This window comes from Phycodurus eques, chromosome 9, assembly GCF_024500275.1.
Source record: "Phycodurus eques isolate BA_2022a chromosome 9, UOR_Pequ_1.1, whole genome shotgun sequence".
Taxonomy (NCBI): Eukaryota; Metazoa; Chordata; class Actinopteri; order Syngnathiformes; family Syngnathidae; genus Phycodurus; species Phycodurus eques.
This window is the reverse complement of record NC_084533.1, coordinates 15,178,325-15,204,262: the sequence shown is the minus strand read 5'-3', so window position 1 is coordinate 15,204,262 and position 25,938 is coordinate 15,178,325. Positions and strand designations below refer to the sequence as shown.

The 25,938-nt window shown below is 41.6% G+C and overlaps 3 protein-coding genes across 7 annotated transcripts in view; 1 reads left to right on the top strand and 2 right to left on the bottom strand.

Annotated features, from left to right (window-relative positions):
• fam193b (family with sequence similarity 193 member B) overlaps window positions 1-6,743 on the bottom strand; it is a 38,367-nt gene extending 31,624 nt beyond the window's left edge. For 2 of the 4 annotated variants that reach the window (XM_061686179.1, XM_061686180.1), the window contains exons 1-4: window positions 6,363-6,743; window positions 3,998-4,255; window positions 2,529-2,715; window positions 387-605 (exon numbers count right to left, since the gene is read on the bottom strand). In XM_061686179.1, the coding sequence (XP_061542163.1) occupies window positions 387-605; window positions 2,529-2,715; window positions 3,998-4,255; window positions 6,363-6,521 (823 nt within the window). In that variant the 5' untranslated portion in view covers window positions 6,522-6,743. Of the gene's footprint in view, window positions 1-386; window positions 606-2,528; window positions 2,716-3,997; window positions 4,256-6,362 lie in introns of those variants that run through there. The other 2 variants (XM_061686181.1, XM_061686182.1) reach the window with 2 other exon arrangements.
• Window positions 6,744-7,420: 677 nt separating this feature from the next.
• Window positions 7,421-19,656, top strand: mxd3 (MAX dimerization protein 3). Of its 2 annotated transcripts, XM_061686184.1 has the most exons (7): window positions 7,421-7,638; window positions 9,886-9,985; window positions 10,105-10,134; window positions 10,216-10,330; window positions 12,619-12,699; window positions 15,672-15,837; window positions 18,618-19,656. In XM_061686184.1, exons 1-7 carry the CDS (start codon window positions 7,560-7,562, stop codon window positions 18,734-18,736), a joined length of 690 nt encoding a protein of 229 aa, XP_061542168.1. In that variant the 5' UTR covers window positions 7,421-7,559; the 3' UTR covers window positions 18,737-19,656. The 2 variants fall into 2 exon arrangements, with proteins under 2 accessions (XP_061542168.1, XP_061542169.1); XM_061686185.1 differs by lacking the exon at window positions 12,619-12,699.
• On the bottom strand, window positions 15,585-25,145 carry prelid1a (PRELI domain containing 1a). The gene is made up of 6 exons (XM_061686186.1): window positions 25,021-25,145; window positions 24,510-24,624; window positions 22,519-22,744; window positions 21,641-21,754; window positions 21,454-21,532; window positions 15,585-20,380 (listed from the first exon to the last, which is right to left on the bottom strand). Exons 2-6 carry the CDS (start codon window positions 24,599-24,601, stop codon window positions 20,271-20,273), a joined length of 621 nt encoding a protein of 206 aa, XP_061542170.1. The 5' UTR covers window positions 24,602-24,624; window positions 25,021-25,145; the 3' UTR covers window positions 15,585-20,270.
• Between the last annotated feature and the right edge of the window lie 793 nt (window positions 25,146-25,938).

The window sequence follows — 25,938 nt, the reverse complement described above, 5'->3', positions numbered from 1 at the left end:
AGGTGCATTGTGAGGCTCCAGCCTTAACACTTTGAATGCAAGTCTGCTAAATTCACATGAGTTCCAATGTGCAGTAAATATTCTTTTGGAATAAGAAAAAGCCAAAGAAAAAGCAAAACGTCGAGTAAAATCCTTTGATGATAGCTGGACTGTGTTTTGTGAGGTAGACTATTGTCTCCTGCAATATTCTGATCAACTCTGTGCCACTCGTTCGGAACATTTTTCTCCAAAAATATTGTTCAAATCCTGACTCTTATAACTTCAGATGACATGTAACTTTTGAGATTTCACTCTTATGTGATAATTTGGCAGACTTGGAGTGAAATTCAGTCAAGGGCGATTTTACACTGGTTCCCAATGTACAATACAAAAGAAGCATTACACACCTGGTGGCGTTGGTCGACGGCACATATTCTTGAAATGCTTGGGAGTGGTCTTGCACAGGTCAGCTGAGGAAGAGAGAGGGGTCCCAGCAGAAGAGCCACTGGAATTCTGAGTTAGCGGGTGACTGTAGGGGCACACTTTGGCTACCGACGTTTTAGCAGATTTACCAGGTGCTTCGTGGAGTCCTCTTTTCTCATGACAGACTGATGCGGTTGTTATACCTGCATGTGGACAACACAGAGTGTTGGGGTTATAAACGTAACTTCAGCCAGGCATGTTAGCAGGAATATACAAAACTGTGTGGCACAAAGAAGCTATTTAATTTGAGGGCAAATGCAGATGTGTACAAATGTTTTTTTTGTTTTTAATCTAATCTCTTATTTCTCAGGAATGATGTGTTCACGGACATCTTTAACACCTCCTCGAATCAGTGTTGTCCCCACGTGCTTCAAAGCCAATACCATCATCCTGGTCCCGAAGAAGTCGTCTCCTTCCTGCCTCAATGACTACCGTCTGGTAGCGCTCACTCCCATCCGATGAAGTGCTTCGAGCGGCTTGTCATGCACCACATCAAGTCCTCCATCCCCCCATCCTTGGACCCTTCCAGTTTGCACACCTGGACTCTAAGGACTCATATGTCAGACTGCTGTTCATAGACTTCAGCTCAGCATTCAATACCATCATCCCTCAACTACTGATCTACAAATTGGACCAGCTGGGGCTCAACACTTCGATGTGCAACTGGGTGCTGGACTTTCTGACTGGGAGACTGCAGGCAGTACGGGTCGGCAGCAATACATCCAGCACCATCACTGTGAACACGGGGGCCCCTCAAGGTTGAGTGTTGAGTCCCCTCCTCTTCAACCTGCTGACCTATGACTGCACACAGACATACAGCTCCAAACTCTTCATCAAGTTTGCGGATGACAACTGTGGTGGGTCTCATCAGCAACGGGGACGACACAGACTACAGGAGTGAGGTGAGCCGTCTGGCCGGATGGTGCGCGGACAACAATCTCTCCCTAAATGTGGAAAAAACCAAGGAGATTGTTGTGGACTTCAGGAGAGCGCACTCCCAGCATGCTCCCCTGAACATCAACAGTACTGCGGTGGACAGAGTGCGGAGCACCAAGTTCCTGGGAGTGCACATCACTTATTTCTTTTTGCGCCGCCACGGTGGACGACTGGTTAACACATCCGCCTCACAGTTCTGAGGACCCGGGTTCAAATACAGCCTCGGCTGTGTGGCGTTTGCATGTTCTCCCCGTGCCTGCGTGGGTTTTCTCTGGGTACTAGGTTAATTGAAGACACAAAATTGTGCGTAGGTATGACTGCGAGTACGAATGGCTGTTTGTTTATATATGCCCTGCGATTGGCTGGCAACCAGTTCAGGGCGTACCCTGCCTCCTGCCCGCGGTAAACTGGAATAGGCTCCAGCACGCCCGCGACCCTCGTGAGGATAAGCGGTGTAGAAAAAGGATGGATCGATGGATTTTTTTTTTGCAGATTTAGGACAGTTTTCATTTGCTAAATCCAAATATCACATTGGTTTTGCTCAGGTCAGGTCAACTTTTGAAACTATGGCCACGTTTTTTTGGCTTTGGAGGTTCAAATAAACGGAGGTTCCTACCCTGAATTTTGAATAGTGATGATGTAACATTCAATTTACAGATACTTACTTTTATCAATGTATACTATTCAATTTACAGTTAGCAAAGTTTGTAATATTTGTAAACTAAACAACTTGGCATAAAAACCTGACATGAACAAGAGAGAGAGATGTGATTTGCAGATTCAGCGCAGCAAAATTGTCCTCAATCAGTTGAAAAATCAGACAACTTGCAAAAAAATGTTTTGTAACCCAGTGTAATCATTGTACTGTTATGGTTTAACTGTTACATAAATCATGCATCACTTTTTGCTCAAGGGCAAATCTTGCAAAACATCCATTTATTACCGCATGAATGTTATTAGAAGCATTGCATGTATTCTAAGATTAAAACCTTAACAACAAGGAAATAAAATGAAGTAAAAATATATTGCGGAGTAATTAAGTCAGTTCAATCTTTGTATGCGGGTGCTAACCTGAGACCTAAGATTTGAATGTTTGATGATGTTCATTGTTGTTAAACGAGATGACAAACCTTGTTGTATGTGTAAGGGGGCATTGTGGTTCCAGTGTTCCCCTCCATTGGTGTGGGTTGAGTTCCAGAGCCCTGACAGTTTGTGGGCTGACAGGAAGGAACTCGGGTCCCAATCCACAGTACTTTGCTCTGGGTAACCATTCCCACAGCCCTGGGACTTACAGGAGGAAGAGTGTGACAATGGTACCTGCAATAACAAAACACACAGACACACGTACAATTACATTATTTAATCAGATTTTATTCCTGCAACAGTAATAAGGGGCTGCAACTAAATCAAAATGTTAGTGACTCAATATGTATGGAAGAAAAGCACTGTAAAAGATCCTCTTCATTATGTGCCAAACAAATAGTTTCTAAGTCACAACAGGAGACTCTGCTGCAGTCATCCCATTCAACTATTTTTAGCATTTTTAACTGCCAAAGGAAAATTACAAAAAAATGTCGAACATTTTTCGAAGGTTGCAGTAAACGGAAACAATTATGTAGTACTCAGACAAGAGATTTACTGCAAACCGTCCAAAGAAATGTATCCATACTTCTTGGAAAATGTGCCTCTAAAGTCACAAAAAAAAACTTGGGAGGTTGAACCGTCGTCATTGGTGGCTTCAGCAAATCTTGAAGGACTTCAGAAAATCACGTTAAGATTTTTGCTCAGTGAGCTCCAAACGGATGAGGAAAAATGTGTGACAAGCTTAGAACCGCCAATTAACGCCTAGTGTAATGCGTCTCTGTCCTGGGTGCTCTGAACAATATTGTGCGGCTAAAGTGACTATAAGATGACATTATTAATAAAGGAAGACGGAACGTACACCACAAAGTCAGTCCTGTTACGGGGTAATAGATTAATGTGAAGAGACTCAGACTGTTGAGTCAGTCGGGATGGCTGACTACCATGCCGTTAATTCAGTGTAAAGGTCTACCCAATGATGCTTTGAATTTTGTATTTGTGTGTTTGAATGTTTGTCCTGTTCAATAATTAATTGAAAGTAAATCGGCGACTGTAGCTGTCCTTTTGTTTTTCACTTCTTTCGAGCAGCATTGTAGCTGAAGCTCGCTTGTAACTCAAATTCTGGTGCCAAACACGAAGCAAAAAATTTGACCAAATAATGCTTTTAACTGAAAAAACTCTGAAATTGATGCACTTGGAAGTCAAGGTACCATTGTATTTTGCCTGTTCAGTTAACAAATCTTTACAATGTTACAGTTTCACTTTTAATTATTTTAATTATTCATACTTATTTTGAAATACAAACATATGGGAGGTTAGCAGGTATCACACAATGAATTCTGTTTGACTTTAGAGGTTTCGCTGTGTCTAGAAAGTAAACAAGCACACACACAAGTAAGATAAATACAGACTATGTAACCTTGGTAAACAGACAATATGCCTTCATTTAAATGTTAAAGAAGCAGTCAAAAAAAAAAAAAAAAAAAACAATACAACCTATTTTCCTGCACTTATTTACCCCTGTTGGCTGCTCCTGGGCACTCCGTCTCTCCTCCTCCTCCACACTCTTGCAGCAGCTCTGACAGATCCATAGAGGCAGCTCTCCCAGCAAGGACTGGGCCACCTTACCCACCGGCGCCTCCCACGATAAGGCCTGGGAGAGTGCAGGCACGCCGTCTGCCAGTTTGGTGCCATGTCCCCTAAGGAGCCCGTTCACAGAGTTCGCCCCCCAGTCCTTAAATTCACGGTGGCATAAAAGGCAGCAGGTATGCATCGGCTACGGGAATAAAAAGGTACTGATGTGAGTTAATAGCACATAATTAGCTGCCAAACTGTAACACGGGACAGATCACTTTGTTTATTAAAAAGACATGACACAATATGAGACAACAGGGTGTACTACCTGATGCAGGTAAATAATAGTTAAATAGAACCAGCAATTACAGTGGCCATTTTTCATCTCGTGAGACTATATGTGTTCATGCCCATGAATTCCAAGTTATTATTAGATTATTATTATCGGTTTTTTTTGGAGCTAAATTTTTTATTGTTGGAAGAGATATCTATGTAGATACGAAGATTGTGGTCTGGAATTACTGTATGGCATTGGAAAAGAATCTTGATATAAACCAACTCGCCACAAAATTAAGTACACATAAAATGCAAAATATGTATATACAATTCTGCCTTTACAAAGATAATGCTCCATTTTGATGACTATATGGGGACAAAATATAACTCCACACAGGAGGACCTGAGCCAAGATTTGAACCAGAGGTGCCAACCACTATTCTGATGCGCTACCCACTATTTTGGACATGCTGACCGCAGAGAAATGAATGATTACAGGAAAAAAAACGACTAAATCAAATTCAGTTGAAATCATACTGTGTGAGAACGTCACTGAGTGTTTTGGATACAACACCGAGCCAGACCACCTCTGTAGGTCTATCTGACATCACTCGCATCTATGGGATCTTAGAGCAGCACCCATTTGACACAAGAATCTCATGGCACGCCACCAAACAAAAATACGTACTGAAATAATGATGATATCATCTCAATTTACTCACAAACTGACTTACTCAGTGTGAAACATGAGCCTGTTTAATTGAACACAAAGCTGATATACTTGCAGGAAGCCATGACTTAAATGGCAACAGGCAAATACACAGGTTTATTGTACCTTCTGCCATCTATCCATCCATCAATTCTCAATACCGCTTATCCTGTTTAGGGTTACGGCTTGCTGGAGCCTATCCCAGCTGACTTCGGGCATTAGGCGGGCAGACTACACCCTGGACTGGTCAGCCAGCCAATCGCAGGGCATTCTGTCATCTATTGAAATGCATTTAATGCTTCTCACTATCACTATACGTCACTGGCATATATAGATGAGCAAATATATATTTGTAAGTAAGTCATAAATACAAATTTGAAAAATTAACTGAAATTGGGTAATTTCCCACGGCACCTTGTTTGGGAATCACTGATATAGTGTAATTTATATCTATATCTTAAATAAAAATAAATGTAATCTGTCACAATTATTGGGTTATTCCAGCGGGTTGAAAATAAATCCAACGCTATTCTATCCTTCGTGCTTGGGTTCAGATGTTATTACTCGTGAGCAAGCAGCCAAATTCAGAGGTCCCAGATTAGGTGAGTGGGCTTGGCAGGTGTCTAGCCTGAAGCATGCTATCATGAATTTCTACCATTGCTTGTTTCGCATCAACTTATATTTGTGATACATTTTTGCACCATGCATTCCAGTGGCTGAGAGTGGATTAAAAACAACAGTAAAGAATGCCTCAGCGTGCACTAAAATGTCGAGCGTTAGCGACACTGTTACAAAGCCGTTATGTAGCCTACAGGCGCGAGCTAGCCCGATTACCTTGTAGCTGGGTTAGCCGCCGTTTCCTGTGGTGTGTAAAAGTAGAGATAGTAAGCACGTTTGTCTGCTAGCCCATAGCACGGTTAGCCTTGTGGCTAATATTAGCGGGGGTGGTTGAACGGTTGCGTGTTCAACGTTGCAAACGGGACGACCTGTCTGAAAGCACAATGTCACCTGTCTGGCACACAAGGTGGGCTTTGAACGGCCACGATGCCAAGCAGATGAGCAAGGCAGTATGGCACACATCTTTCAAGCTACTTGAAGCACGTTTGCGTGAATGCTTGTCAGGCTCGAGCGTTCCGTTCACTATTACTGCGTTAATATATACGATAGCTTCTCACCCAGTCAATTGATATACACGACAATTAAGCTTCTGGGGGGCGGGGGTGGTGGGTAAAAATGTTTTCATTAACCATATAGTATGGGGGCTGGGCGAGGAGGGGCTAACCGTGGTCAAATTAGCCCATTGTGAAATGAGTAAGTAGCTTGCCTGGTTCGCCCTGGTGGTGGCCAGGCTCTCCACTCCAGCATCTCCTCCTCCGCCGCCAGTTGCATCGCCGGGAGACACTGGATACTTCGGTACGGTCTGCTGCCCAGGTACAAGCTCCTTCTGAGCGACGCCTTGCTGCTTGCTTTTCTTCCTTGCCATCGCGATGGTGTCTGCAAAGCGTTTTGGCAAGTTTGCACCAGTTTCGGTAATTCCAAGAGCACACTTTCGTTTATTTTCGGACCACAAAATGTTCTCTCTCTCCTCCAGTCAAGACAACAGTCAATATGGCGGAAGACTGGTCTGGCACACTCGGGAGTTCATAGGTTACAGATACTGCTGGCGAAGCGGCTTCGCCTTCATAAGGAAAATACAACTGAAGTCTACGTGGTTATTGAAGCTAGCGGCGCCATATTTACTAAGGGCAAGCGTCTTTTAGTTTTATTTTGAGATCATACCATTTTATTAAGGTACTTAATTACATTCTAAAACCTTAATACACATTTTCAAATTAACAAAACAAAATAAATTTTAAAAAATGAAAAAAATGTGTTTGAGTCCTAGGAACATGCCTACTTTATTCAGAAATCATAACAATGTGAACGTTTAACATGTTTTTCTGAAAAAAATATATAAATGCAGCATAAAATAATAACTCTTAGTTATTGATAAAAAATTAAAACAATAAGCTACTAAGAAAGAGGACGGCGGTGGAGAGGGCGCGACGGTAAAGTTTTACGTTGTGTCTGAATACATTCTAGATATTAATAGTGCGGTCGCAGACTTTTTGATGGAAAAAAAACACACCACAAAATGGGATTTTCTCGACATTCTTGCCGCAGGTGTCATGTTTATTCCGGATATGGTTTTCTAAATATTGAACCGATTCTTTTTGGGATCCTTTTGCACGATTACATTTTTAGAAAACAAATGCGTATGTGTGTTTCTATACTCAAAACATTAATAAATTCGGTACGTTTATATGGATACTGACTGTACTGCACTTATTTATTGTGTGAGAGTTCTCCGATATCCGAGTTTTGTCTGAACCGTGAAGGCAGCGCCAGTGTTGGGTCTCAGCGAGTGCTGTGGGTGGATTAGATTGAGCCGTTGCACACTTGCAAAGTCAGTCGGTCAGAAACTGCTTCACCAGCTTTAGGCTACTGAGTCCTTGAGCTTGTTCTTTGAACAAAATCAAGAATGAACAGAATGGAAGGGTCCATTTGCAACATCCAGGTGCTTCTTCGCGCTGCCGAGTTCCTGGAGAGGAGAGAGCGAGGTCGGTGTCTATTTGTTCACAACAAACGTTAGTCTATTGGTGGCGAAGTTGCTTATTGTCAAAACAACAAAACGTACAATGAAGCGAATGCAACTATGAGGGCGAACTGAAGCGAGACAGCATGCGAACTGATCGATATACACGGCAAGCCATTTTGGACGAGCTCTCCATTTGACTCAGTGACCTACATACATATCGCTCCCATCATTGTACTCAAGGGCGCCAATCTGCCCTAGTTTCAAATTGGAGCCAAGCGGCTTTGTGTGGTTCTGTCGGCGAGTGAACATGTCAGGGAAAACGTTTTACGCTGCCCACTTTAATTCAGTGGCAGTACTTTGCTCGCATTTAAGGAGATTTTACAGAAGAGGCTTGGGACATTTGCAACAGTTGGAAAATTTGTGGCGGGCGATGGCGCCAAAATCAAACACCGCTGATGCAGATGACAGTCTCGCCGCTGTCTTTTCGTCCATTTTAGACGACGTTATTTACGTGTATGTTTTAATACAGGGGGTGCTCGGTGACATATGACTGTTAAAAAATAGCTATAATAAAGAATAGTTAAAGTGGCACGAAGCAGGCCCAAAAAAATGGCATGTAAATGTTACACACCACAGAGAAGAGTAATGTAAACAAGCCTGCCAAATTTGAATGAATAAAGAAAATCGCGAAGTATATAAAATCAGGTTTCAAAACTTTAATAGTAAGGGCCAGCTCTCAGATACTCTGGGCGTGTCAAATGGATGTGACAAAAGCAAACATATTGAAGGGGTGATAGCTTTTATGATGTAAAATCACATGAGGAGGCTCAACTTCACAATTTAATGGTTATTGTGGACTATAATCATTAAACTAAGCACCCACTAGTCAACTTACCCTCGTCGCTGGTGACTTAATGTCACAGCCGAACACGGCACCTGACGACAGCGGGACGGTAGGAGGAAGCCCAGGTAGTTAGACATTCGGCAGTGCCCCATTCACTTGCATCAAGTTATGCACATAGCCATGTTGTCTCTGGTGAAAGTTTATAAAACTATCCGTCGTAAAATGTGCACTGCAGAGTCGGGTGGTGGTGGTTGATGTTCAGCTCGCCATCTGCGTGTGTCTTCAAAGAGTCAATCCATCGCTTTCTTATTTCCTCATTTTTTGGGAGCTTGCTAATTGCACGCCGGAGTGGTAAATGGGCCTTGTTATGGAAGCTTAGCTCAGCTAACTCACAACTAAGCAGCATAGCCAAACAGAATGACGTCACTTTGTCGTTATATAGTGGGAGAGGAAACTCGCACGAGAAAGTATATGATATAGTATATTGATGTCATGGGGCTGGATTTTAGCTCCACCCACAATATCAGGGAAATTCAAACGGTGAAAAAGATGCTTAAACTATATCTCAACAATACAGCACTATATTATGTCGTTGCCTATGTTTTCAGCAATTATCTTCAAACATATTTAATGTATTTTGAAACAAAATACAGATCTGTTGAGAGCCCATTTAACGAATGAGTTTGACGGCTGCATGGTGTACTAGTGGCTAGCACGTCCGGCTCACAGATCTGAGGGTCTGGGTTCAAGTATTGGCCTTCCCTGTGTGTAGTATACATGTTCTCCATTACGTAGGTTTACTCGTTGACTACTCATTCCAAAAATATTTACGTTTGGTTCACGTAGCTTCTAAAGTCTAAATTGTGTAAATGCTTGTTTGTAGGCAAGATTCAAAGTATAACTAGTAGGGGAACATGTTTCCCCTGTGGAATAAAAATCTTTGTTTGCTGTTCACATGGATGCCATCATAATATAAGCTATAAAAACTGATGAAAAAATACATAACACAAAAACAATGATTATTAATTTTATGTCGGGGTTGCTTTTATGCCACCCAAGGTCACCTTACAAAGTATGTGGTAAAATGAAAATAAGCATCAATAAAAGAACAGAAACAGTAAAACCGCAAAAATAAACATATTTGACAACTGTACAACTCTTGCAAAATTAGATTGTGCAGTGTATTGCGCAACTTTAGCAGATTGTTCAAAGGTAGTATCGAAACGCACTGAGAGGCTACGTGCGTGGACTCCAACGCTTTCTCCCGTCATGTTCCTTGCGATTGTCTGGTGACCAGTGTAGGGTGCACCCGCCTCTCACCCAAAGTCACCTGGGATAGGCTCCTGTACACAAGCGACCCTAACAATGGAAAATACTGTAAATGGATGGATTGAGTCTGACATATATATGTGATGTGTTTTCCAGAGGCGGAACATGGCTACGCTTCACTACTGCCTCCCAGTCCGACTCTGTCTTATGACATAAGCAAACAGAAGAGCAAGAAGATCTCTGCTGGTGGAAATAGGTGAAAGCATTGCATAACACACAGCTGACAAGAGGTTGTGGTTTGCTTGTTTTACTTGGTGTGGTGGTTATTGCCATTATTTATTTTTCATTTACCTGACTTTCATTGTGGAAATGCAGGTCCGTGCACAATGAGCTGGAGAAAAACAGGTGACTAATATGGTAGTGTTTGGAATAATAAGCCACATTTGGATGACTTGCGGTCGTACAAGCTGTTGTTGTGCTTCTCAGACGAGCTCAGCTGAGGCAGTGCCTGGAGCAGCTCAAGAAGCAAGTTCCTCTGGCGTCAGACTCGATGAGGAACACCACGCTCAACTTACTCAGGCGAGCCAAGCTGCACATCAAGGTAGAAAAATAGAAACCGTGGCTATTGTAAAACCTTTACGAACTGCACAGGTGATATTTTAAGTAACATTTTAAAAAAAAATTCCCACCCATACAGGTGTGATAAGTTTACTGTTAATGTAAAAACAATGGGCCTCATTCACTAGCCGTGCATACGCACAAATTTGTGCTTAAATTGTATGCGCATTTGACGTAGAAATCTGTGATTCATCAATATTTTTGTACTTGTTTTTTTGTGGTACTCTGCAAAGAAATTTAGTACCTCCTCAGACCATGCGTACGCAAATAATTATCAGCTTTTGGGGAAAAAAAACATCCAACACACATTTTTTTACCCAAGATGCACAATGTATTCGAAATAGTCATTCATTAAAAAAATGATAATTTTATTGATAACTTAAATTGGGAATTTGCTAATGAGTTGACTAATGTCCTAAATAACCGTTAAAAGGACACTTCTCATCATTTTTACCCATGTTCAGTTCAAGTGCTTATAAGTGCTGTATTTATGTACCTGTATGTGTGTATCCGTCGCTGTCTGTGTTGGCAGTTGTCACGCAACGAGCAGATTGCACGGCATGCTTTGATTGTCCACCCGGAAAATCCATCGAACCGCTCTCATTAATCCAAGGCTTCAGAGTTTGTGTATCAATCAAGTAGGGGTGGGCCATATGGGGGGCGGGGGGGAGAATCTCATTTTAAATTTTTTTTACATACATGCAAATCAGTCGCTTTTCAGCGAAATTCGCCATTTTGAACTCAAAATAGGCCATCTACATGAATCGTATAGATCCAATTAGTTTTTGCTTGGGTGGGGGTCGCTGTCGCTAACATCATAGGCTGTTTCGTATTCCTTGAACGCTGGCTGCTAGATCCATTCAACATCCACACACAGATGTAATTGTGAATATTACTCCGCGGCGGGCGAATATGTAAACGCATTGGCCTGAGGTTCCGCCTGTGCGCTTGGGACCTAATTTAGGTAAGTCACAGGAGTTGACGAGACCAGAAAAAACACTTCTGCTGTTAAGAAGTACCAGTACTTTTATTCCGCTACAATGCCACGTCTCACAAATTTCAACCTTTGTGCATTAGCTGAAGTGCATCAAACGGACGTTGTGTTATAGGGAAATTGTGGCATGGCTTATGCAGATTGGCTCACTGTGGCCACCAGCGCGCCATTAAAAATGGATTCTGATACATTAACATAGGCACGGTGGTGCGAAGAAAATTGCCTGCTACGCATGTCATGAATCAGACTGTGATTTTGCTTATATGCTCACCTTGTGCGCAGAGTAATAATGTTGCTGCACATTTGTGAATGAGGCCCAATGAATGATTGATTGAAAAAATAATTAGTAACACTTAAATTAGATGACAGCTGTTTGTTCTCCAGAAAGATTGTTACCGGCACACTAAACACAATCCATTTCATGGTGTTGTTCTTATTGTCAATGCCTCCAGAGAGAAGCAGTATTTTGGAGGAAGCCTGTGAGAAAACAACAGAGCTTTCGCAAAACGCATTCAGTAAATTGGCAGTACGTTAGCTAGTGGTTAGCATGTCTGCTTTGCAGTTCTGAGGTTCGAATCTTGGCTCCAGGCTTCCTGTGTGGAATTTGCATGTTCTTCCCGTGCTTGTGTGAGTTTGTCTCTTGCTTCCTCAAACATTCCAAAAACACACGTAGGTCATTTAAGACTCTGAACCAAGGGTCAGCAACCTTAAATAGTCAAAGAGTCATTTGGACTGTCTCCCACACGCACACACAAAAAAACATTTTGACATATGTTACAAAAGCACCATCTTTAAATTTAGAATTACATTTAATAAATAAACTAAATAAAATAAAAATAAATGAAATACTCCATCCATCCATTTTCTACACCACTTATCCTCACTAGGGTCGCGGGTTTCCTGGAGCCTCTCCCAGCTCACTGCGGGCATGAGGCAGGGTACACCCTGAACTGGTTCCCAGCCAATCGCAGGGAACATATAAACAAACAACCATTTGCACTCACATTCACATTCATACCTACGGGAAATTTAGAGTCTTCAATTAACCTACCATGCATGTTTTTGGGTTGTGGGAGGAAACCAGAGTACCTGGAGAAAACCCACGCAGGCACAGGGAGAGTACCTGGAGAAAACCCACGCAAGCACAGGGAGAACATGCAAATTCCACACAGGCAAGGCCGGATTTGAACCTGAGTCCTCAGAACTGTGAGGTGGATGTGCTAACCAGTCAGTCACCGTGCTGCAAATGCTAAATATTCATTATTTATTTTCCAAAGTCACAGAGAGCCACAGTAGAAGGAAGAAAGGGCCACATGCGGAACTGGAGCCGTGGGTTGCAGACCCCTGCTCTAAAGAAAGTGAGTGTGATGGTCTATTTGTCAACATGTGCCCTATAATTGGCTTGCGATCACTCCAGGGTGTAGTCAGTCTACCTCTCGCCTAAATTAGCTGCATGGGATAGACCCTGCTCACCCGTGGCAATAATGGGTGGCTATTCAGAACATGAACAAATTATTGATAAAACTGTAACATAGACGTACAGTACTGTATGTGTAGCATAAAAAAAGTGTCAATCTGTCGCCAAGCGATGAGATTTTACTATATAACTATACAGAGTAATTGTTTTATAAATGTTTTATATTTATGGCTTAGAAGTGTTTTTCAGGGCGGCACAGTGACTGACTGGTTAGCACATTTGCCTCACACTTCTGAGGACCCAGGTTCAAATCCGGCCTCGCCTGTGTGGACTTTGCATGTTCTCCCCGTGCCTGTGTGGGTTTTCTCTGGGTACTACGGTTTCCACCCACATTCCAAAACATGCACGGTAGGTTAATTGAAGACTCTAAATTGCCCTTAGGTGTGAATTATGAGTGTGAATGGTTGTTTGTTTGTATGACCAGAAAAACGTCTTTGTTGTTAATTTAGCGTCCGGGTGAGAAACCAGGTTCCTGTTTCTCTCGCTGATAAGTGGCCCAGGCTTTTCTTAGATGTCTTGTGTACGCAGACGTGCTCAGCAGGGCTGGAGAGGCAGGAATGTAGAATAGCGAGAGATTGGGGGTCGCCGGGTGCCATCTGGTTAGGTCGCATGTCTGTTACACTAACAAATGCCAACAAAAACAAACTTTAGTTATGTTTGACTAAAGTTTGGCCCTTGAAAAACACTTGTGATAGCACTTACCCCTTCATGACAACACACAAAAAGCAGTGTAGAGTGAGAGTAGAAGTGTTGTGTTTAGGGTTGGGCATCGAAAATTGAGAAGCGATTGGAACCGGACCAACATTCTGATTCTCCTGGAATCATTCAAATTAAAAAATGTCGGTTCCCAGTTTTGATGCCTACAGTCCACCGACCCCGAAGAAGAATGTAGCAAAAACCAACAAAGCAAAACGCGCACAAAGACGTACTTGTGCCCAACGGCGGTAGCGAACATGTTCCTTATTTGTTAAAATAAATGACCAGTCGTGTGGAATTTGTAGAAGTCTGACATGCTCCCTCTTGCTCCGAGCCTCAGCTTACACCGTGTGGAACTTCAGTGAAGTCAGTTGGGTGAGTGTGAAACAATAAAATACGTCTGTGCCAACACTGAGGCGGGTAACAAGATAAACGTTGGGTTGCACTCCTGCACTGATGGTTTTTAGCATTTATTTTAGTGTTCAAACCAACATGAGAGATGATGACAGCCACAAAAATTTAATTTTATTGGGATAGGCTCCCGCGACCCTAACCAGGATAAGCGGTGTTGAAAATGGATGGATATACTGGAAAGAAAGTAGAAACAGTCTCATTACATTGAAAGGTCAAACTAACAACTTTACATCAGAATGAATTGGAACAAAATTCACATAAACGTTGTCTCACAGTATCACAAACGCTAAACTTGTGCCTCATCGCTGGGTAGGTAAAGGAATCAACGTTTCACAAAGTATTTGGTTCCTACTTTTGATTTCACCGCTGTCGTGTGAAGTTACCTTTTGTGCCAAAATGCTGAGTTCTGGTGTGTACCCTTCAAAATAAAAGGCTACATGCTTAAAACAGGAAGTCAAGTTAAAACTTGCATATATAAACCATTTGACATGATAATTTGCAAATAACTATTTTAATAATGCTATACTTAACGTTTAGCTGAAACAATCAATGAATATTAAGTCAATTTGATGAGACCCACACACTGTGCCTTTTAGTTCATAGGTTTGATAGTGATACTAGTTGATATAGTACCCTGATTCAAATTATTTTAGTCTATGCTGCGGGCTGCTAAGAAAATTGATGTTCACAATTTGGACACACCTTATTTAAACCATGCAAACTTTTTTGACCCAGCCCCCTAAAAAGAATCCGAATCGAGAATTGTTTGGAACTGGAATCGAAATGAGGAACCGGAATCTGACCACTAATAAAGTTATTTTTTTTGAAAAACATGTTGGTGGTGTGGGATAGACAACACGTCTGAGACGTGCGCTCACACAAAAATAACTTTATTGGTGGTCAGATATTTATAGCACTACATCAAGAGGCGCAACAAGACTAAAAAGAAACTAGCTTTTGGATTCACATATACTGTACACGATGGGGACGCGGCGTAAACTTCTTTTGCGAAGTCGATCAATGAAGTCATTGATCGGATTGGGGAATTATGACATTAAAGCCGATCGGCATAAAATGCTAATTACCAGCCGATACCGATCAAGCCGATCAGATCGGTGTAGTTTTTTTTTTTTTCTTCTCTTTTTGCAGTATACAAAACAGAATAAATATCCCATCCTCCCCTTGTTGGTACACTTAAAATGTTACCTTATTATATATTGTCATGTTAATTTATTCAATCAGCAGCTCATACCCGTGCAAACAAATTGCATGCCAGTAATTAGGATTAAAAAAAAAAAGAGTTTCATATTTCCTGATTGTCCACAGATCGAAAGCCCGATTTTTTTAGTCTTGAAAAATAGAGATAATTCAGCCATTGTATGTACGAGGTAAAATAAATGTCCAGCATAATAAAATTATTAGTCTTTGGGCAAGAATTGTGGCAAATGCTATGGTGTCTTTTTTGTGAAGAGGAGAAGTCAAGTGGGGCCAGCAGGACACCAAGAGCTGTTTCTAATATTTTTTACTCTCACATAACCACAAGTGGTAACATTCGACTTGGCTCTCATTGTGATCATAAAAGTCAAAATGAATACATCTCTGACCCCACTAATCAAAACTGCACATTATCTTTTATTGTTACTTGTTCAGAGACAAATGATAACTTTTCCTATTATGGTCGGTCCTCACAGTTGTCCCCCGTCTGCTCACTTCTCCACTGTGCTTGTGTGTTTTTCATGACAGAAGCTGCAGGAGCAGGATGCGCGCGCAGAGCAGCTGAAAGGTCGTCTGCGCTGGGAGCAGAGGGAGCTGCAGGTGCGTCTGGAGCAGCTGCAGCGAGGTGCCGAGCGGATGAGGAACGACAGCCTGGGCTCCACCATGTCGTCAGAGCGGTCGGACTCAGACAGGGGTGAGTTTTATCGTAGCCATTAAAGTTTTGTCCACACATAAATGTGTATTTTCCCCACCATGGGCTTTCCTATTGAAAACGAATGCCCACGCCATCACACTGATAAAAAGCAGTGTTTCCCAACCTTTATCGAGCCAAGGCACACATTTTACGTTATTAAAATCACGGCACACCTCTAAACAAAATGTCATATTACTGAAATAATGACGATTTTGTCTCAATTTACTCACATATGTACTTGGTGTGAAATCTGGGCCTGTTTAGTTGAACACAGCTATTGTTCAGTTGTATTAATGGAAACAGGTTGATAAACAGGTTAATTGTATAGACATAGATAAACACAAGATGCATTATTTGAATTAAATAATTTTGGGACCAATTAAATGAAATTGGATCATTTCCGTGGCACACCTGATGATCTCTAACAGCACACTTATGTGCAGCTGTACAATGGTTGGGACTTTGTGTTAAACAAATAAAAACAGAATACAATGATTTGCAAATGATGTACAACCTATATTTAATTGAATACACCACAAAGACAAGATATTTAATGTTCAAACTGATCAACTTGATTGGTTTTAGCAAATAATCATTAACTTAGAATTTTATGGCTGCAACACGTTCCAAAAAAGCTGGGGCAGGTGGCAAAAGACTGAGAAAGTTGAGGAATGCTCATCAAACACCTGTTTGGAAAATCCCACAGGTGAACAGGCTAATTGGGAACAGGTGGGTGCCATGATTGGGTATAAAAGGAGCTTCCCTGAATTGCTCAGTCATTCATAAGCAAAGATGGGGCGAGGTTCACCTCTTTGTGAACAAGTGCGTGAGAAAATAGTCAAACAGTTTAAGGACAATGTTCCTCCACGTACAATTGCAAGGAATTTAGGGATTTCATCTACGGTCCATAATATCAAAAGGTTCAGAGAATCTGGAGAAATCACTGCATGTACGCGGCAAGGCCGAAAACCAACATTGAATGGCAGGGACCTTCGGTCCCTCAGGCGGCAATGGATCAAAAACCGATGTCAATGTGTAAAGGATATCACCACGTGGGGTCAGGAACACTTCAGAAAACCAATGTCAGTTCAGCGCTATAGCCGTAAGTGCAACTTGAAACTCTACGATGCAAAGCAAAAGCCATTATTTCAACAACACACAGAAACGCTGCCGGCTTCTCTGGGCCAGAGCTCATCTAAGGTGGACTGATGAAAAGTGGAAAAGTGTTCTGTGGTCCGACGAGTCCACATTTTAAATAAATTCATCCATCCATTTTCTGAGCCGCTTCTCCTCACTAGGGTCGCGGGCGTGCTTGGAGCCTATCCCAGCTGTCATCGGGCAGGAGGCGGGGTACACCCTGAACTGGTTGCCAGCCAATCGTAGGGCACATACAAACAAACAACCATTCGCACTCACAGTCACACCTACGTGCAATTTAGAGTCTCCAATTAATGCATGTTTTTGGGATCTGGGAGGAAACCGGAGAACGGACAACCCGGACTGTTGCACAGCTTTAAGCTTTACATCAAGCATGAATGGGAACGAGTTCCATCTACAAAGCTTCAACAATTAGTGTCATCAGTTCACAAACGTTTATTGAATGTTGTTAAAAGAAAAGGTGATGTAACACAGTGGTAAACATGACCCTGTCCCAGCTTTTTTGGAACGTGTTGCAGCCATAAAACTCTAAATTAATGATTATTTGCTAAAAACAAAGTTTATCAGCCTGAAGGTGGGGCTTGAAGGCGAGCGCCTGGTGGCCGGGCCTACACCCATGGGGCACAGCCCGAAAGGGTAACGTGGATCCCCCTTCCCATGGGCTCACCACCTGTGGGAGGGGCCATAAGGGTCGGGTGCAGTGCGAGCTGGGCAGTGGCCGAAGGTAGGCACCTTGGCTCTAAAGAAGCTGGCTCGTGGGACGTGGAATGTCACTTCTCTGGCAGTGAAGGAGCCCGAGCTGGTGTGTGAGGTCGAGAAGTTCCGACTAGATATAGTCGAACTCGCCTCCCCGTACAGCTTGGACTCTGGTACCAGTCCTCTTGAGAGGGTTTGGACTCTCTTCCACTCTGGAGTTGCTCACACTGAGAGGCGCCGAGCAGGTGTGGGTATACTTATTGCCCCCCCCCCCCGGCTCGGCGCCTGTACATTGGGGTTCACCCCGGTGGACGAGAGGGTAGCCCCCTCCGCCTTCAGGTGGGGGGGGGGCGGGTCCTGATTGTTGTTTGTACCTATGCGCCAAACAGCAGTTCAGAGTACCCACCCTTTTTTGAGTCCTTGGAGGGGGTGCTGGAGAGCGCTCCCACTGGGGACTCAATCGTTCTGCTGGGGGACTTCAATGCTTACGTGGGAAATGACAGTGAGACCTGAAAGGGCGTGATTGGGAGGAACGGCCCCCCCCCGATCAGTTATTGGACTTCTGTGCTCAGAGAGACTACGTCTTTCGGCTGGCCTGTGAATGCCTCTGGATCCCCCCGGAAGAGCTGGCTGGGGAGAGGGAAGTCTGGGCGTCCCTGCTAAAGCTATTGCCCCCGCGACCCGACCTCGGATAAGCGGTAGAAAATGGAGGGATGGATGGAAAGTTTATCAGTTTTGAACATTAAATATATTGTCTAGTGTATTCAAATAAATATAGTGTGAATATGATTTGCAAATCATTTTTCTGTTTTTATTTGTTTAACACGTCTCAACTTCATTGAAATTGGGGTTGTAGAAAATGGACGTATGGATGAACTTAAAATGTCCTGCTCCTTGTTTGATGACATGTTGTTTGCTGCTTTCAGAGGATGTAGAGGTGGACGTGGAGAGCATCGTGTTTGACTGCATGGACTCTGAAGAGGTGCACATTGCATGCAGCGCTGCAGATCACTGTTATTCTACTTTGGACAAAGCCTGGCTATGACCGCAGCTATCATCATCATCAAGGCAGGGGTATGGAGGGGAGGAGGAGAGAACATTCCAAAAACCAAGAGGGTGAGGACAATGATATTGCACAAGTGAACGAACCCCATTTTTTTTACAACGGCAGTTTTTCAACATTGTTTGAATGTTACATCACAGGCGTAATCATGATGTTGGTTATGAATGAGCTGTGTCGATTTGCACTGAAGAGCAGTTCTTATCACTGGGCTAGGATGGCTATATCAAACAGATCCAAAGCCATGAAGAGTCATTCATTTTGTAAGGGATTTGTTTTTTAAAAAAAACAAAAAAACATCCCCCCCAAAAGTAATGCAGACTTCTCTTGTCTTCAATATGCCTACACTGACTTTAGCCTTAAAACTATATTTGGTCTCGTTTTTTTTTTTTTTTTATTGAGCTTCTCCTAAGCATTACAGTATGTCTCCGTAAGGGCATACGTGGCCTGCACTTAAAACATTAATCACTGCTATGGTTTATATATGTCGTAAAAAAAATTCTTTTGCTGCACACAAACATCCTCACATTGCACTTGTCTTATTTCCTAAGAGTTGAGTATATTGAAAGTGAAATAACAGGTAACAGGAATGATTTGGTCATTATTGCACAATCATGACTGTGCCTGATATTCATTCAGTGTATTTGCACACTCAAGTCTGTTATGACGTGTGAGGGTTTTGATGCCCGGTGGATGGAAAGCATCAATTCTTGCACAGCCATGGTTCTTCTTTATCACTATTAATAACTTTGTCATGATTTTGCTGTAATACATGTATTATATTGCTCTATATTTAATAACCAAAGGCACATTTTGCCCTCCTTTTGTATATGCAAAATGCCTTACCTTGTATGCATTCACTCTCCGCCCAGTAATATTATGTAGCATTTTTTATAATTGTAACCTTTTTTTATGAATAAATATGTTCTATATTTAAAGAACTTGGCTTTATTTAGTCAACACAAGTAAAAAGATGATTGATTATTATAAGGAGAGTCCATTGACTGCATTTTTGCTTTTATTCATTTATCTGAGTACTCAATTTTATCTCAACAATGCTTCAATTGTTATATTACAAAGCATTATTTGCAGGAGGAACAAGTTATGTTCAGCTAATTCAATCATTTAAAAATAATAATAATACTTGAGGTAAAAATCTGACCCTGATTAATCTGCATTAATCATTGATTTCTGAAATGTTGACCATAGCATACCAAAACAGTCTAAAAAGAAACATGATAGGCATGGAAGTTGCATGAAGGCAACAGGAACAGTTTTCTATCAAATTACAGCACCTGTGAGCTGATGTGAAGAGGAACATGACCAGGATGACTGACGCAGGTACAAGTGGGCTGGAAGAGGCTCATCTTGGGCCTTTATATGGTCCACCCACCGCATCAAGCAGGCTGCTTCATCACAGAGGCATGTAGTCGGAACAGTTAGTCTCCACACAATGAATTGAAGCACTGGGGAGGATTTAAAGAAAAAAGTGTCCCCGAAATCTGAGGCAAAGGAATCATCACACGTATTGTTTCTTCTGAGCCTGTGAGGCTAAGTCTTTAGCTTTCTCCTTAGCTGCCAGTGCCGTCTCTCTCGCCGCTTCTGCCAAACTCCTTGATGGCGTTTCACCTGCACAACAGACAATTCGGAAGAGAGAATGTAAAATCAGCTCCAGTCAGTTTTAATACACAGTGGGAAACTCAGATATGTTGTTTATAAACCAGTAATGAGAATAATATACACAGGATGTTCAGTGGACTCATTAAAAGCAGTTGGACTCTCTAGTCATGTAAAATTATATATTTATTATATATAATAGACCTACCATTTATCCACCTTTGCCTTTTACACAAAACGCAGTGATCCACAACTACTGTTATGTGGGCTTTCGCACGGCAAAATCGCATTTGACATGAAGTACAAAACTTGTTGGACAGCAATAATTGCTTTGAGAAGTGAGTGCCAGAAGGTAGATTTCACACCCTTATCTTTGCATCGCTGAATTCCCTTCTACACATGCGCCTCTGTTACAGCTCTGATATCCCTTAAAAGGTGGAAAATTGGCTACGCATAGTACCCTGAACCATATTTTGTTTTGTGAAATCTCATTTGCATTTTTGATTGGCTAATACATCTGTGGCGTCGTTCACCACCGATTCAAATTTTTATTCGCAGCAAAACCAGTGGCCGACAGTCAGCCACTTATGAAAACTAGTTGCCGAACCCCGCACACTGCGAGACAGGTTTGACTGCGCCTTAGCCATTAAAAATACAGACAATAAAAATCAGGAAAGAAATGGGCTTATGAGAAGTACTTTCCGATATGTTTGAATCTGTGGGAGTTTTAGTTTTTGAATTGAACTACTGAAACTTTTCTACAATTATTTTTAATCAATTCAGATGCCCCTGTAGATAGGTTGTCAACTTGTATTCAGCAGTGACTATTTAAAGTAGTCTTGTCGAAATGCCCCACTTTTGAGCACCGTTACACAACTCTAGCTTTGTGCAAACATTTTGCGTCCACTACTAGATAAAAGGACAATATCACTGGCAGGCAACCAAGAAAGCTCCACAGAATACATTTGACTTGATCACTAATAGTACTGCTTTACTTTGAACAAATTATGGATGGTGAGAATACTTCATCTTTCGTAAATGAATCACAGTCAAGTTGCTGGAGGAGCTCATTAAATGTGTTGTACCTTGCATTTTGGCCAGCACATATTCAAAACCCTTCATTGTCTTGGTAACACTCTTCTTAAACCTTGAAAGACCAAATTCCTGCAAAGAGGCAAGAAAACATTGAGTAGTGCCAATTATTCAGAAGGTGCATACCTGCAATACAACTTATTCCCTTGTGTTTCAGTTAGTGTGTTGTGCTCTAATAACCTGAACAGCCCTCGAGAGTCCATACATATTGGAAGAGATCCAAGCCTCCCTATTGATCTCTGTCCAGCTGCCATTCTCAGGGTTAATTCGGTATTCGCACCGCTCTTCCACAGACTGGGGACAAAGAGGGAGAAGCATAGGCAACATGGTCATTTACAGTTGACATGAAAAGTCCAGTAGAAACAAAGCTGATGAAGAAAACCAGTCAGGGAGGCCTACAGCAACTTTACAGGAGTTCCAGGAATTTCTGGCATGTACTGGCTGTGTACTACATGTGGCAGCAACCAACAACATTTGTCAAATAGTGAATCCCGAAAGCATTAACAGTGCTTTTTTTCCTACCTTTTGTTACAGCCTTATTCCAAAGTGGATTACATTTTTGTCCGTCCCCCCCATTTGGCTGAAGAATGCGACCGCGGCGGCAGATGTAATAGGAGCCTACCATAGAGACAATATTACATCCCAAATACTAGAAAAATTTGGTTTAGCAAAATATGTCCTCTTTAAGTACTGTTGAAAAACACAAATGTATACGTCGTCATGTATTTGAATGGCTTGGGGGTGGTGCAGTGGCTGTTCCGTGTCTTGCTCGCTTTAAACCCGCAAATCTATGCGTGTCCATAGATTAACAAAAGGTACTGTAACTACGCAGTAGTTCTAACACGCATATGGACTATATTGAACTGACAATTTCACTCCATCCGTATTATTTATGCCGCGAGTTTCAACAGCTCATTTTTACATTGGTGTATATTCACCCGCGGAGGGGTGGGGAGGTGACAGCTGTTGTTGTAATGCAGAATTCCAGCGTAGGGGGCAACATAACTTACATACAATTGCTTTAACTTGACAATGTGCCAATTCTGTGGTTGTCATACCATGAGACGAGCGTGGCTGATGTTCCACGTAAGCGTGGTCATCGTTCTTTTCTGAGGGTCCACAACAGAGTCCTCCACGATGTACGCACAGCTAGCCATGTGCTTTGGAAGATAGCGCTCCATCCAGCGTGGAGCCCGGCTCGTTTTGGTCAGTAAACGTCTGGAAATGAGGCAGTTGCTGGGAGTCACCTCTCGGAAAATGATGTCCTCAGTCAGTACATGGTTACTGAAAAGCATACAAAACACAAACAACCGCATGGATCAGGCTATCTGAATAACCAACGATTGCCTCGCAACCAGTACAGCTCACCCTCGACCCTATGGAGGACAAGCGCTATCAAAAATGGATGGATGGTATGGATGCATCGATAGCATTTTTTTTTTTAATAAATATTGTTCAAAAACAGAAAATACAAACTTTTTTTAATACGGCTTAAGTTTCACTCAAATATAACACTTTTTAAAATAACAACTGACATTTCTAACGGTATTGTGTCACATTTCATTATAACTATAGCCTGTAACAAGGCATTTCAGTGATGTGGTGTCTCAGTCAATTTTGTGTGAGAATTTTGACATTCAATCATTATTTTAAAAAACAAAATAATATAACAATTTACTCCCGTAAGTAGGGCTGGGCAAGATCAATTTGTTTTACATTATTTTCTTCTTTCTTTATTATTTTTTTAACAGCACTGCTTACACAAACAATATGGCTACGAAAATAGAGGACCTCATTTATATATATATAAAAAAAAAAAAGTAAGTGTTGCCAACATAGCGATTTGGCTGGTCAGACCCCTCTAAGCTTTTTAGATAGATAGATACTTTATTAACCTTGTTGGGGAAATGCAAGGATCTTGCAGCTCATATTCATGCTATTTTTGGTACAGTGACAGTTTTTTTTTTTTTGGCAAACCGTTCGTCTATAGCAATGGATTTGGAACTCGGACGCACACTAATTCCTCACAGCTCATGAAAGCGATTCGCCTATGATGAGTACTGTATGTCAACATTGTCACCATGACCAAGCAGACCGGCGTGGTAAGTTTGTATAAAATATGAAAGTTTCAAACATTTTCAAGCTTTTTTTAAAAATATTTATTTACAATACCTTTGTACTATACTGGGTGTTTTCGGACAACAACAACAAAAAAAACAATTTTATACTGTACAGTAATATGGGTGCATATGGCCTAAAAAAAAAAAAATTATAACCGAGGTTCTACTGTATATGCACAAACACATAAATAAATAATTAGCAATACACCATATAAGACAGCCTAATCAACCACTAAGTCCAGGCATTTAACAGTCTAACTGCCGTCGGGACAAAAGACTTCCTAAAGAAGCATTCAGTCCACGAGCGTACTGAGATGAGCGGCACGCTGCGACTGCTGCTCTGGCCCACTAGGGTATAGTGAAGAGGGTGATTGGCATTGTCCATAACATATGCACCAGCTAAGTCATGCTGTTTCAAGGTCCATTTAATGATATTTAATTGTTAAAACTTAAAAATGATCATTTATTAAGGATCAAGATTACATACATGTTTTGACAAATGGGACTTCTTTCAAGCAGAAAACTTATTTTCACATTATCGGCAAATAAAAAAAGAATTACATTTCTGTTAAGTTTATGAAAGTTAAGTTAATCCTTACCCAAATTCCAAATTGTCATAATAATAAACAATGTTGAGATATTGCATTTTTCTGTTACCAAACCCTTCTTCTACAGTAACTTAAGCAATACTTGAACAAACTATTATACTTGTCCTTTCAAAACTAGTTGTCCCTCGATTTGTTGTGTAATGGTAATAATATGATTTGGTGAGTAAACATTTCACGGTTCTAACGACCCTCTGAGGGAAATCATAACTACAATGCGGCCCGAGACAAAAATTTGTTTGACACCCCTGAGTCATAACATATCGAGTGTACTTTTGTACAAGCTCAGTGTCAAATGGACAAGAGTGTTGACTTTGGACTCACCTGTAGGGGTTTGGATACCGTTGCCAGAAAGCAAGGCAAACTTGGTCCCAGGAGCTTTTCAGCGAACTTGCACAGCAGAAATACTTTACCATTGTTCCCTACGTATGGAAACAACCTGTGGAGGGGGGAAAAGCTAGGTGGAGTTAAAGAAATTAAAATGTGTTCCGTCATAAAATGAACTGTAGCCGGTTTGTGAATAAATGGCTATACTCCATCTCACCCACTCGCCATACAGCGAAAACATTTTAGTCTCAAGAGAGCACTATCCATTTGAGAGTAAGAGCTTAAAACCTTTGGCTACCCACAGGAGAACGTGGTCATAATTAATAAGCTAAATTATATGTCCAACATCGCAGCTGTCATGTGTCACGTCCGCACTCATCTACTAGCATTGTTAGCATGCGCTAGCCTAGCATAAGGAAAATTATATGAATGAGCGGCACAAGCCCAATATAATAGCCTAATATCCAGAAACTGATAGTCTCAGGTAATTCTCGTATAAAATATTTACCTGTACGGCAAAAATATTCATAGGACAAATATTTTACTTAAAAAAAGAAAAAAAAACTTAAATCCCACTAGGATGCAATTCCTAGTTATCCGTGTGACAATGCTGTGAAAACCAGAAAACAGCAGTCAAACGCCACACGGGCCAAACGGAAGGTCACACCTTGATGTCATATCCGGTCCATATGTAACTGCGATATCTCCATTGGACCACTTGAGGGGATAAAAGGACTGCGGTATTTTGTATTGCTCTTTACAGTCAGTCACTTCGTACGATTACTAACTAGGATTAGGCTAGATTAGTTTTATAGTTTTTGGTAAAGTATGCCACGTACTTTGTTAGTATTTTTAAAATTATTTCTAAATGTATTTTGAGTTGATTGATTCGTGTTTTTTTTTCTTGTATTAACTTAAAATGACAGAGGTTGTAACTCTAATATTTTATATACTGTGTGTTGCTGTAGTCCAGCATGCCCAAAGTCCGGCCCCCGGGCCAAATCCGGCCCGTGTTCATATTTCCACTGGCCCGAAGCCTCTGTCATAAAATCAATAATATGTGGCCCGGCAGTACAAAATACACGCGCAATTTTATATTTCACCACAGGATGGCAGTAAACTTGTGGCTGAACTCTCGCGTGGCCGTTTTGCGCATGATCTGTTTTTTGACCATTTCTAAAATGGCAACTGGAAGTAAGAAAAGGAAAGTTGATAGCGAGGGCCGACATTTCCAGGACAAATTGAAGTCTGAATATTTTTTCACTGAGTTTAGAAACAACTTCCTAATTTGCCAAGAGACTGTGGCTGTGTTTAATCTCTGCAAGAAATAATGACCCGTTTTCCAGCGCACAATATCAGTGCGCAAATGAGGACGTATGCCGCAAACATCTCATCTCAGACTGAGGAGTTTCAACAGCGTTTCAGG

Excerpts from the sequence above, each read along its gene's own strand:
- mxd3 (XM_061686184.1), top strand. The coding sequence starts at position 7,560 with ATGAACAGAATGGAAGGGTCCATTTGCAACATCCAGGTGCTTCTTCGC. Across the intron at positions 7,639-9,885 it reads CCTGGAGAGGAGAGAGCGAG|AGGCGGAACATGGCTACGCT; the intron begins GTCGGTGTCTAT and ends TGTGTTTTCCAG. Across the intron at positions 9,986-10,104 it reads ATCTCTGCTGGTGGAAATAG|GTCCGTGCACAATGAGCTGG; the intron begins GTGAAAGCATTG and ends GTGGAAATGCAG.
- prelid1a (XM_061686186.1), bottom strand. The coding sequence starts at position 24,601 with ATGGTAAAGTATTTCTGCTGTGCAAGTTCGCTGAAAAGCTCCTGGGAC. Across the intron at positions 21,755-22,518 it reads TCAGCCACGCTCGTCTCATG|TCTGTGGAAGAGCGGTGCGA; the intron begins GTATGACAACCA and ends CTTTGTCCCCAG. Across the intron at positions 21,533-21,640 it reads GACTCTCGAGGGCTGTTCAG|GAATTTGGTCTTTCAAGGTT; the intron begins GTTATTAGAGCA and ends GCCTCTTTGCAG.